General features: G+C 40.7%; 1 protein-coding gene across 1 annotated transcript; it reads right to left on the bottom strand.

Moving 5' to 3' along the window:
• Positions 1–864: 864 nt before the first annotated feature.
• On the bottom strand, positions 865–7,626 carry LOC147863233 (uncharacterized). Its single transcript, XM_087321129.1, has 12 exons — positions 7,006–7,626; positions 6,116–6,344; positions 5,649–6,022; positions 4,979–5,066; positions 4,782–4,844; positions 4,538–4,698; positions 3,740–3,815; positions 3,543–3,602; positions 3,283–3,390; positions 2,643–2,858; positions 1,980–2,530; positions 865–1,342 (listed from the first exon to the last, which is right to left on the bottom strand). The coding sequence occupies exons 1-11, from the start codon at positions 7,575–7,577 to the stop codon at positions 2,054–2,056; spliced, it is 2,424 nt and encodes an 807-aa protein (XP_087177255.1). The 5' UTR covers positions 7,578–7,626; the 3' UTR covers positions 865–1,342; positions 1,980–2,053.
• Between the last annotated feature and the right edge of the window lie 5,690 nt (positions 7,627–13,316).

Here is a 13,316-nt window from a genome sequence, read left to right as displayed (position 1 = left end):
TGTTGGTTGCACATTAAATCCTAAGGTTGTTGATAATAAGTACCTTATGTGATGGTTCGTAATAAAAGACAAAAGAGGTAGCGGGTTGTTTAACTAGATGCATCCTATCCTTAGTCATCAAGATGAGATGATGAAGTTCAAGACTTTCACGGTTACACTATGCAATGTGTAAATCTCCCTCATGGATGAGATGAAACATATATTTCTTTCCTTTTAAAAGTACCTCCACATTAGTTTTATCTTAATTTAAAATAGTTGTATATAGAGTAGACAAGACTTCTTGTTCAAAAACTTCTCAAGCATTTCAAGCAAAACCTAGGTTCCCTTGAGATTCATGAAGGTGAGAGATTTTCACTTGGAATTGTCACCATAACTTCATTAACAATTTATGGAATACAAAACCAAATTGACAATGGAAAATGATATGCAACAAAACTCTATCCTTGTTCCTATAGTTATTCTCTAGAGCCACTTTTTGCAAAGTTTGATCACAACATCAATAATAGTTAATGGGAATATATGCATATAATTTAACACATGAGGCCTCAATGCTTGCCACATTTTCTACAACAAAATGTTTTTCATTTTAAGGATAGTGATGTTGTATCAACATTAGTTTTGATGTTCCAACAACATTGTCCATGTGACATATTGACCAACACTATTTAACAGCCCATGGTTTTTGGAAGCATGTTGTGAACAGTTTTCAAACACAACTGATCCAGACTTAAAAATAATAATCATTCCTATTAATGACTCATAATTTGTTAATGATGCCTTACTTGGTCCTATATTTCACGTTAATGAGTATCCAATTTAGAAATAAGTCATGATGCCTTGCTACATGTACCAAGGAGCTTCAAGTCGAACCAAATAATATGGTTAGGAAGCAGGCTTATAATTTCATGTGACGGGCTAAATCCATACAAATATCTACATAAAGCAACATTGTTGTGGTTGGCTCAATTGAAGACAGGTAGAAAGCCTGTATATTGGATAGAGTAGGTCTACATGTCTAATGAACAACATTGACATTTTGAAATTGATGAAAATTACCACTCAACTACAATTCAAAATTACATTTGAGAAAGGACATATATATATATATATATATAGAGAGAGAGAGAGAGAGAGAGAGAGAGAGAGAGACCTTCAATTAATATAATTGAAGGATAGATAGGTAGAGGAGACTGAGAAGTGTTGTAACAAGTGGATTTTACATACAATTAATATAATTGTGTGCTTTTACCAGAGAGAGAGAGAAAGAGAGTAGCATTGTGGAAGATATTTCACATTGTCGTAATACATTGAATAGGCTTTTTACACAACACAACAGCAATATCTGCAGCCACAAGGGAAAAATGTCAATGGTGATGGCAAAAAATAAGTGTTACTAGCATGTAAAAAAGTACCTGATTTATTTATGTATCAAACATGGGAACTGTCTCTATGTATGCATGTACACAACACACACACACACAAGCGTGTATAGTGTGTGTGTGTGTGTGTGTGTTAGTGTGTGTGTGTGTACACAAGCGTGTATGTGTGTGTGTGTGTGTGAGTGATAGAGAGACAGATATGTATGTATGCACATATCGAACACATTTTTACAAATAAAACTATAACTAAAGAAAGGACTTACATTGACGCATAAATTACCAAAAGGAAAACATGACATGAACTAGTGTGTCACCTTATATGCATGTATCCATCCATTGATGTATGTAAGATGACACAAATAACTAGCACAAATGACTCAATTGATGTATGTAAGGTCGCACATTTTGCACATTACTAGCAGAAATAACTCCATTGTTGCATGTAAGATTACACATTGAGCATTATTCAGCCAGAATGTAGTTCTGAAGGATTTTTTGCTAAACCCTTATTATAAAAGCTATGCTTTTCTCGATAAGTAAAACAAAAAAATGGAATGAAGAAATATAAATCACATGTATGATTGAGTATCACTCACTCACCTCAGCTACTGAGACTCTTCGTTAAATAAACACCCAATGTAGAAGTTTTGCTATTATCATCATGTAGCTTGATCTCACCGACCTGATTGTAATGGAATTGGGAAGTACGATGATCTGGGGCTGTGAGAATATTGCTGGGACAAATTATACGTATTCCTGTGGAGAACTTGGTCTGAACTTTTCCTATGAGGTTCTTGAATTCGATCCCCATAAGCATAGTCAACTTCATTCCACATGGAGAAATTATGGTGTCTTGGGCTGTTATCATTCATCTTGATCTGGTTCAACTTCATATTCGCTTTAGTTTGTGACTTTGGGCTCCTAAATGACTTTTCTGTTGGTGATGATGCAAACGCATCAGTACTTACTCGTGTAGGTGATTTACAACTCAAGTTGGGATTCTCGAATGATGAAGCTGGTGGATGTCCAAAAGAATTGAAATCGTGATCCTCAGCATTGTAGGCTTTATTAGGTCGGGAGCTTATGGGAGAAGCAGGGGTGGATTTCTTCCCGGAGTGATTTGGTATATTACAAGGGCTTTCCATAATGCTCTGTTCCACATAAAACATAAAACAAAAAGTTTACGAATATGAACCATTAACATATATGTTTGACAAACTTGCTTACAAAAGAGGAGGTGAAAAGAAAGACCGGAAATAATACCGATTTTTGCACATCAGAGGTCATCTCTTTGGATGTAGCTGAATCAGATCTTTGGATTCCTCGGACAAATGGGTGCTCTAAAAGCTGGGCAGCCGTCGGTCTCATTTGAGGATCTCGTTGTAAGCAGCTTTTCAGGAACGATTTCGCATCCTCTGATAAAAATTCTGGTATAGCAGGAATCTCTTTGCTATTGCCAATTTTAAAGACAGCTGCTATCTGGAGTGACATAACATTATTATGAGTATGTGTATGTATATGTATATGTATATGTATATGTATATGTATATGTATATGTATATGTATATGTATATGTATATGTACGTGTATGTGTACACGTGTATCTGTACATGTACATGCACACACACACACACACGTGTATATGCATCTGTCTCTGTCTACGTCTGTCTATTTCTATGTCTCTGTCAATGTCTATGCATATGCATATGGTTATATGCCTACGGCTATGGTTATGCCTACGCCTACGCCTATGCCTGTGTATGTATATTATGTATATCAGCTGCTAATGATATAATGTTATTCTCAGTTACCCAAGGAATACCCATCTAGTATGTTATGTATATGATTGAGATTGCTATGACAATGGAGATCTGAAAACCTCTTCCAAGTTAAAAGAACCTACCCCTTCATATTGACTCCATGGTGGTTTTCCGGTAGCCATCTCTAAAACCGTACAACCCAGGCTCCATATATCCACAGAAAAATCATAACCATTTTTGTTTTGTATAACCTTCATACAACATCACCCACTAATGTCAAAATATAGCATTTTAACCAGTATTATTGAACATGCATCTGACATATACATCCATTCATTGCATTAAGATTAAATGACAATAACGCATTGTGGCATAAATACAATGGCATTTCTAAGAAGAATACCTCCGGTGCCATCCAGTATGGGCTCCCCTTGAATGAGAGAAGAAATGTTGTGTTTGCCATCTGTGACAAGTAATGAAATCCATTAAGCTGGTAGCAATCCTAACAACCTCTCAGTTTATTAAAGATAGAATAAAAACTAAATGAAATCTTAAAACAGCACATCAAAGATGAGAGATGGTAAAAGTCCAGTTTATTACATGTTTGGCCATTCCAAAGTCGGCAAGTTTTACTTCTCCTCCTTTATCAACAAGAATATTTGCCCCTTTTATATCCCTGGATCAAATGATCCACATTAGTTTACTTTTTTCTTTCACTTTCTCTAACACAAATTTGAATGAATTTAATTATTGTGCAAATCAACGAGGTAGGGAAAGAAGAAAGAGAGAGATATTAACATCTTTTAAAAGGGCAGAATGGCCTATGGGACGAAGACTAAACAAGAGATTACATCTTAATATGTTGTTTCATCTTTGAGAACAAACCAAAGTAAATGTAATTGAGTAAAAATGTAAATTGAAATATAATAAGAAATGACTAAAGAATCTCGTCATCGATACATGTAAGATTCTCACGTCAGATATATTGTAATATTGTCTAGCAGAAAAGAGAGAAATCCTACGTAAGTGTTACTTACAACATATACACAACAATGTTGAATACAAAGTACACTAGTAAAAGAAACAACGGTGCTTCAGAGAATGTTTCTGAGACCTCAAGCCTGTAAACGGTAGTTTTGAGAAAAAAGAAAGATATAATATAGTAAAAAATGCCATTACAACCTATCAAAAAGAAAAGCTCACAATTGGTAAGTGTTGTGTCATCAAAAACGACCAACAAAAGAGAAAAAAAGAGAGATGTTAACCTAATTATTTCCGGAGAAAAAATGGTGAAAGCTTTGCAAGACAACTTAACCTAATGAAAGCATCAAATATGATTCACACAGAAGATATGATAAAATTAGTATGGATTAGAAGACATTACAATGAGAATTTCACCTGTGAACAGTGCTTTTGCTGTGAAGGTAAGATAGTCCCAAGAGAATCTGGCATGTATAAGCACGGATACAGTTCTCACTCAAGGGTCCATACTGCCGGATAATGTTGTGAATTGATCCATTCGACATATATTCGAGGTAAATAAATAAGCGATCGTCAACCTGAAAAAAAGCTCCATCATCATTGATAAGTGTACTCTTTTGCCATGGTGGAAAATGAAAAATAAAAATGCGAAGAGTGGTACCATCTCAATCCCATGATATTGAACAATGTTGTCATGCTTCATTTGACTGAGCAAAGATACTTCCTGGAAATATAATTAATTATTTAAACGGTTGATCATACAGGAAACACAATATTCTTCAAAACAATCCTTATATGCAGATTCCAAACAATCCAATGCATCATGAAACCATCAAATGTTTTCTTCAGAATAAGCACCTGCATAAGCTGCTTTGCACTTTCCATGGATTTATCATTATCTGGAATAATAACTACCTCCTTTATTGCACAAGACTGGCCAGTCTCACTGTAAAACAACTGACAACACTTGAGTGATTTTCTATATAGAAAAGGATTTCTGTACAAGTAAAACGCAATAATGAAACAATCCTTATTACCTTCAACACAAAGCAAACTAATTAATAAGAAATCGGCGTAGAAACTCAAGATAGTGACAGTTAAAATATTTGAAAGCATTTTGCATCATCCTGAACGACATTTCTAAGAACAAATGTACCCATAATTGTACATACGAAGGGTAAAAAATTGTTCATTGGTGTTGCAATGTGGTAAAAAGAATATTTGGCAGACATGGAATCTAGATAAGTTCTTCTGCAAAATGTATGCCATTCTCTCTGTTGAGGGCTTAGAAGACAAGTTACATAAAACATAGCAGGAGTTGCAAGTTCATCAATTTAATTGTGAATAGACTGGGAAAAACGCTTGGCAAGGACCAGGCTAATATTAAAGAGAGGATGAAAAATAATATGACTGGGGAAAAGAGTTAGTGAAAAGAAAAAACTTCCAGAAAAATCAGTTTTGTGGGGGACGTATTGTTAGAATCCTACAATTATCAATACACAGCATCGAAAGATCAATAAAAAGGCACCTGTTAAAGCCCATATAGACCTGACCAAAGGACCCCGTACCAAGAACAGATCCTTTACGCCACCCAGTTTGAATACTAATGGGTGGCTTTTCCGGACCATATAAGATAGTTGAACTTGATGAAGGGACAGGGTTATTCGTGTTTGAATGCAATCCGCCTTGAAGGTGTTCAGATGTCGGCATCATCTCCATATAAATGTTTTTGGTTGGTGGCAATGGCAAAGGATGAGCGATGTTGTCATGCCTATTGAGGGTAGAATCTTTTCTAATACCACCAAATGCCATAGGATGTAATGGAGAAAGTGCTCTGGGACTTGGACCAGGGCTCTTCACAGTGGGGCTTGGAATTGGTGAATGCCCTGGACTCCTTTGGTCCTATGGTTTAAGTTGACAACTTATTATAACTTTCCAGGCAAACGAAATACATCTAGATACATATAACCCAAATTAGCTATGGAGTTGACTTACCTTGATTGAGGTGCCAAAGTGATTATTTGTAGAAAATCGCCCCCTGGGACTTCTTACAGGACTTTCCAAATAGCCAGGGGTTCCATTTCTATCCGGATCCATCATGTTTCCAGAATGAGTTCTCACTGGAGATGTGGCCAACCCTTGTACCTGATAGCTATGGTCTCGAAATTGCAATTCTCTGGGACTGAAGTTGCTGTATCTGGGAGACACTCCCGAATGTGTTTCCCTGTTCAAGCCATGAAACATGTGTTCAGCAAATGTATTTTATGAGCATACACATAATTACATTATTGGGAGTTAGCGTAGGCCCTTTATATAGCAATAAACTTGGATGACAGTGAATGTCATTATACTATGAGTATAGCTACATGTAACTACACAATTATGATTTGAGCAACACAAGCATGTGGCTACATCTTTGACATTCATTACTCATCATGTTACCACCATATGCACATACACTTGTATCTTGAGATTCATTACTTTATCATGCACATGCACATACATCTTCTTTTTTACTCATCATGCCATATGGATACAACTTGACATTCATTAAGCTTCCATATAACTATATGCACAAATACACACACACACACACACACACACATGTGGTTGAAGCTTTGACATATCATTATTCATCATGTTACCATAGCACATATACCTAAATATACGCACACATTTATGCGTGGAATTAAAAGTACATACCATTTAAGATTCGGTTTACCATTATGCATATGCATATGCACGACATGATATGCAAAACATCCATTAAGCATCGTGTTGACATTCGCACATACACATACAAGTAGAGCTCCAAATGAATACCAATTGACTTTTCAAGGAAAAACAAATCTTCAAGAGAATGAAAACCATATGTTGAAACCTACCTCACAGCATGTTGTTGCAAATCATGGGTGAAATCTCTAGTGTTTGGTACTCTTTGGGAAAGGAATTGCAAGTGAGGGAAAGAATGAAGGATGCTTCCCATGTCGGGTGGGTCATCAGATGCAGTACTCGAGGAACCAGATCCCGAGCTGAAATCAAATTCTCCATGTGAGATTGGGTTAGCACAATGATGATGAAGGACAGTGGTAGAGGGAGGACTGGATGGTGTCAGAGGCGCGCTATTGTCATTGGCTGTTGCTGTGATATTAGATAGTTTCGTGGGTGAAGGAAGAGGAACTAAAGGAGAGGCAGTGACTCCCGGTGGAATACAAGGCAACGGGTGAGGAGTTGTGGGAGACTTCATTTCGCATCTCATGTATTGCCCATCATTTTGGTTGAATCCATTCACGTCTTCACTGGATCTCCTTCTCATATATTCGCCTCCACTGCTGCCATTATGCGTGGATGAAGAAGTCCTGCCCCTGCTACTAGAGCCTTCTACAGGGTTCTCGAAACTAGTGCTCTTCTTCTTGCTTCTCGAGGTCTTCAATCTATTGCTCAACCAGGATGCCATATCTCTGTGTGTCTGTGTGTGTCTGTGTGTGTCTGTGTGTAGAGAGAGAGTGGGTGGGCGTCTGTGGATCTACAATCGAACCGAGAGATAGATCGATCTTTACATTAGGATGAGATAAAGAAAAACAGAGGCATGCACAGAATGAGAGAGAGAGAGAGAGAGAGATCAGGCAGGTCTTGGAATCTTTGCTAGAAACAGAGATCAGGCAGAGAGAGAGACAGAGAGAGAGGGAAGGAGAAGAAGAAAAGGGAGGAGGAAGAAGAAGATAGAGATGAGATCAGAGACAGCGAGGATTCCATGTTGGTTTTGATCTCAAGAAAGAGGAAAGAGGCAGGCAGACACAACACAGAGAAGAGAGAGAACAGAGAGAACAGAGAGAGAGAGAACAGAGAGAGAGAGAGAGAGAGAGAGAGAGAGAGAGAGAGAGCAGAGATAGAAGAGAGAGAGAAGAGAGAGATAAAGAGCACGTGCTACTCTGGTCTGTATGGTGATGTGCGAGAAAAGAGCGCACGTTTTTATTTTATTTTTGCAAAGTGTCTCAAGGCTTCTTTTTAGCTTTGTGAGGTCTGCGATGTTTGACATGCTTTTTAATATGTTTGTACTCTGGAGGGATGAGGATATATCTTGGATCAACAAGAAAAGGCCTCCAAACCTACTGTTTTCGTGAACATTATGAAAATAATGTTAGAAAGCGAAAAAAGGACATCATCCCACTTGCGTAGTGCTTGCAACAAGGTGCATGTAGAATTTTGGTGTTCACGAATCGGAGTTTGGAAGCCCAAGATAGAGACCCCCCCCCCCCCCCCCCCCGGAAGGATCAATTTAAATACAAACTGAACTAGGTTACAAAGAATGACGACAACAACTCCCAACTAGGCTACAAAGTTCAATTTAAATACAAACTGAACTAGGACAACTACCCTTTCCAATATTTACGAATATGGCCTAGACTTAGTCTGTCCAATGGGACAGTGTGAATTCGTACATTATGTACCCGTATTCGACATTCCCCCGTAATGGACGTATACAACAAAAATCTATAAAAGAACATTGAACAAAAAAAAGGAAACTACAGATTTATATGTAAAGGTTGTTAGACAAGTCGGCTTTTGTTTGAAGCGACAATGTCCGGGAACAAAAGGTTGTATTGGGCGAAGCCAGATGGGTTGAAGCCGAATCTCAAGATGTCAAAGCCGATTGCCTGAAACCCTCCTTATTGTTTGACTTAATCGGACTAAGTTTTTATGACGCCCATCTAGTGCCAAAGAGACTGAAATCAGTCTGCCAAAAGACCTATCTGCTACATTGTCAGCCATTGGTATTTTCTCAAGGCCGACCTTCTCGGAAATGACGCAATCTCGAATGAAGTGATATCATACATCTATGTGCTTTGAGGCGTTATGATGAACCAAATTTTTGGACAAACCGATAACACCTTGATTGTCACTATAAACAACTAGAGTCGAGTCAGAGTCAGCTTGTTGAAATGTGTGTGCCAGTCGACCGAGCCATAAGGCCTCTTTGGCTACGTTAGACGAGGCTACATATTTAGCCTCGATCGTTGATGTGGCCATGCACTCCTGCAGTTTCGACTTCCACGAGATTTCTCCATTGCCGAATTTGAAGTAGTATCCAGTTGTTGACTTTCGGTTGTCCATGTAGCCGTCGAAGTCTGAGTCAGTGTATCTAACTACACTTGAAGTCTTGTTTGGACTGAATAGGATGTCGTGGTCTTTTGTGCCTACCAGATATCTAAACACATGCTTTACTGCGTTCCAATGCAACCGATCAGGATTGTGCATAAATCAGCTGACAACTCTTACGGCATGAGCTAAGTCTGGTCGTGTCGTGACCATCACATACATCAAGGAGACAACGGGCGGTACGTAAGGTACCGGCTTCATAGTTTCCCCCTCCGGACTAGATGTCGGACAGTCTCTCTAAGACAACCAAAGGCTAATCGAGCATATTTGACCAATTGCATGTTGAAGTGTTCCAAGACATGTCCAATATAGTTGGCTTGAGACAGAAATAGTTGTCGTTGATTCCGAATTTGATTTATCTTCATCCCCAAAAAGTGTCTTTTTTGGCCGAGGTCCTTCATGGCAAACTTCAACTGCAGTTGCCGGACAAGTCTAGTGAGCTCTCTAGTATGTCAGTCGGAGAGTAGCATGTCGTCCACGTAGATGATGAGGAAGATGGGTGACCCACCTTGAGCTGTTTTGGTGAAGAGGCAATGATCCTCATCACTCTTGGAGAAGCCGATCGATTGGATGAAGTCATTGAACTTCTTATACCACTGTCAGTGTGCCTGCTTCAGGCCGTATATACTCTTCCGGAGTTTGCAGGCTAGATGTTATTGGTTGGATACCACAAAGCCTTTCGGCTGCTCCATATAAATTTCCTACTCTAGGTCACCATGGAGGAAGGCCATTTTGACATCTAGTTAGATCATCTCTAAGTCCTCAGCTGTCACGACGTCTAGCATGAAGCGAAGGGTCGTCATTTTCACCATTGGTGAAAAGATTTCATCAAAATTGACCCCATATTCCTGCCAGAATCCCTTTGCTACTAATTTGGTTTTGAGTATTGGGTTGGCCAAATCGAACGGTTGACGGACAAGTCTAGTGAGCTCTCTAGCATGTCGGCTGGAGAGTAGCATGTCGTCCATGTAGATGATGAGTGACCCACCTTGAATTGTTTTAGTGAAGAGGCAGTGATCCTCATCGCTCTTGGAGAACTGACCGATTGGATGAAGTCATCGAACTTCTTATACCACTGCCGATGTGCCTGCTTCAGGCCATATACACTCTTCCGGAGTTTGTAGGCTAGACATTATTGGCCGGATACCACAAAGCCTTTCGGCTGCTCCATATAAATTTCCTCCTCTAGGTCACCATGGAGGAAGGTTGTTTTGACATCTAGTTGGATCAGGTCTAAGTTCTCGGTTGTCACAATGTCGAGCATGAAGTGAAGGGTCGTCATTTTCACCACTGGTGAAAAGATTCCATCGAAATTGACCCCATATTCCTGCAAGAATCCCTTTGCTACTAATTTGGCTTTGAGTATTGGGTTGGCCAAATCAAACTCTCTTTTCCCACTTCCACAGAAGAGCACATTGATTTTTTGGTATTCGACCAAATCTCAAGTCTTGTTTTGCTAGATGAAGTTCATTTCGGACTCCATCGCCAAATGCCATGTGGTAGAATCGGCTGAGGCCAATGCTTCTTTGTATGACGTTGGCTCGTCGACGTCTATGAAGAAGCTTCGAGGAAGAGTACCTCTCTGAAGGCTGCGATAGTCTTGCTAATCTTCTTGGTATGACTAGGCTAGTCAGATCATGTATCCGAGTCGGATGGTCCGGAACCGAAACATTAGTCTATGCCAAATCGGCTGGAGCCGATTCAGTGCTAGAGGATTCGGCTACCCGTGATGCCAACCTTATGTTTTGGGTTGGGCTGTCATGAAGGGCCGACACTTTCGAGAAAGTTACCTTACGGACTTCAATAGACCTTTTGACCATCTTGTGCATGACCGGCTCGTTGAAGACAACATTCAAACTTCAAACTATCTGTCTTTTCTCTGGGTCCCAGAGTCTGTATCCGATTTCGCCATCTAGTCCATAGCCAAGGAAAATGCATGTCCTGGACCTCCATTCGAGCTTTTAGTGATTGTCCTTTAGTACGAGGGCGTCTGCCTCACATCCGAAAATCCTCAGCTTGTCATAATTTGCCTTCATTCCTGTCCATAATTCCTAAGGCATTTGAAGTCCTATAGGCCTACTCGGTGACATGTTGATTAAATGTGTACAATTGTAAATAAGGCTCTATCTAGAAGCCATCTGATAGTCCGAAGTGTTTGAGCATGGCAATGATTCGTTCTTGAATTGTCAAATTCATTTGTTCAGCAATTCAGTTATGGTCTAGACTATATGGTGCGTATATTCACATTGAATGCTGAGCTATCGGCAAAATCTAACAAATTTCTCTGATTTGAACTCTCCTCCATTGTTGCGCCATAAGCATTTAAGCTTCGGGACAAACTGGTTCTCCACCATGGCAAGCCATTCAGGAAAGATCGAGAACACCAAATCTTTGGTCCTGGCTAGGTATGCCCACACCTTACAATTTGAATCATCAATGAAGCTGACGAAGTAGGAGGCGCCGCCAAGAGACTAATGTGGCATCAGGCCATAGCGTCCAAATGGATCAAATCGATCAGACTCAATTCTCTTGGTGCTACTGTCGGGTGCAAGGCTATAGCTTGTTTGCTATATTGGCAGTGCTTGTAGAATTGATGGTCCAAAAAGGAGAGTTTGGGTATGTATCTCGCTTTGGATAAATGTGTTATGTCGGCCTTGTTGAGGGTTCTGAGTCCTCCGTGCCATGTTGATGACACGGGGATATTGTTGAGCAGCAAGCTCAATTGGATCCGGATCGACTAAATAAGCCTGAGCCAGACCGGTGAGCTGGGGAGCCGGTTAACTAGATCCAGCAGTAACCGGAAGCCTAGTAGCAGCCTAGACTACTAGGTAGTTAATGTCTCGTAGTTAGTGTCAGATGCTCATGTGAGCATTGAAGTACACCGTACTTTTGTCAGTCCTCTTAGGACTTGTATAAATAAGCGTCTAAGTTTAGAGCGTTCCGAACGGCGGTATGTACAAGGGAGAATACGCCGTCATTTTTCGACTTACAGTCGATACTCCTTGTAGAGGAGAACCACGCCGGTGTATCAACTATTGCACCCACCGACAGCCGGATGTTGTACACGGAGGCGGATCGGCCCTGTGGGTGTGGTGGATGAGGCGGGTCGGCTCGCAATGGTAGCGGCCGACAAGAGTAGGACCAAAGGCACAGAGAACGTGCCGACAACAATTCCGGACCCTCCACAAGCAGGGGGAGTCAAGGCAGCGCCAGAGGCTGGCAAGCAAAGGTTGACACGGAATGATGGTACTGTCGCAAAATGGGCCACAGGGAAAGTGAGTGCTAGAAGAAGCGCGCCGATTCGGACAGATCCGGATTTGGCATGGACGGTAGAGAGAATCGACAACACTCGCACTACGCAGAAGGATCGGGAGGATCCAAAACCGGAAAAGCCGGTAAAGGGCTAGCCTTGGTGATGAAACACGAGGCTAACTCGATGAAGAAGACCACTTCCAAATCGGAGGAAGTGTGGTACGTTGATTCCGGTGCGTTGAATCACATGACGAGCCACAAAGAGTGGTTCTCTTTCTTGGAGAAACCGGAACAACCGGGAGTCGTCGAAACCAGAGATGACACTCCTCACCCAATCGTGCATCTTGGAGAAGTCCCTTTGAGCCACGTCGGATAGATGGGGAAGCTGATGAACGTACTACACGTTCCGACTATCACGAAGAACCTGGTGTCAGTCGGTTAGATCGTTGACCAGGGGATGCAGGTGCGGTTTATGCACCTTGGGTGCTTCATCGAGGAAGAGGGCCAAATTATTGCGCAAGGGCACAGAGATGGGAGGATGTTCATCCTCGACACCAATGACTTCGGCACCACTTTGTTCGCCAAAGGACAGAAGATTGAATCGGATATTGATCTCTGGCACAAGTGGATCTGCCACGTCAATTACCGGAGGCTTCAAGACCTGCAAACGAAACAAGTTGTTTCCGGTTTGCCGAAGTTCCGTGGCCGGAAGGCCCAAATATGTGAAGCCTGCCAACTCGGGAAGCAACATCAGCTTCCATTCCCCACCAAACGAAACCGTAGC

Source organism: Azolla caroliniana, unplaced genomic scaffold (genome assembly GCF_043228905.1).
Source record: "Azolla caroliniana isolate FFs.n. ecotype wild unplaced genomic scaffold, voAzoCaro1.0.p SCAF_6, whole genome shotgun sequence".
In the NCBI taxonomy this organism is placed as follows: domain Eukaryota; kingdom Viridiplantae; phylum Streptophyta; class Polypodiopsida; order Salviniales; family Salviniaceae; genus Azolla; species Azolla caroliniana.
The sequence above is the reverse complement of the archived record's forward strand: the minus strand, read 5'-3'. Positions and strand labels throughout refer to the sequence as shown.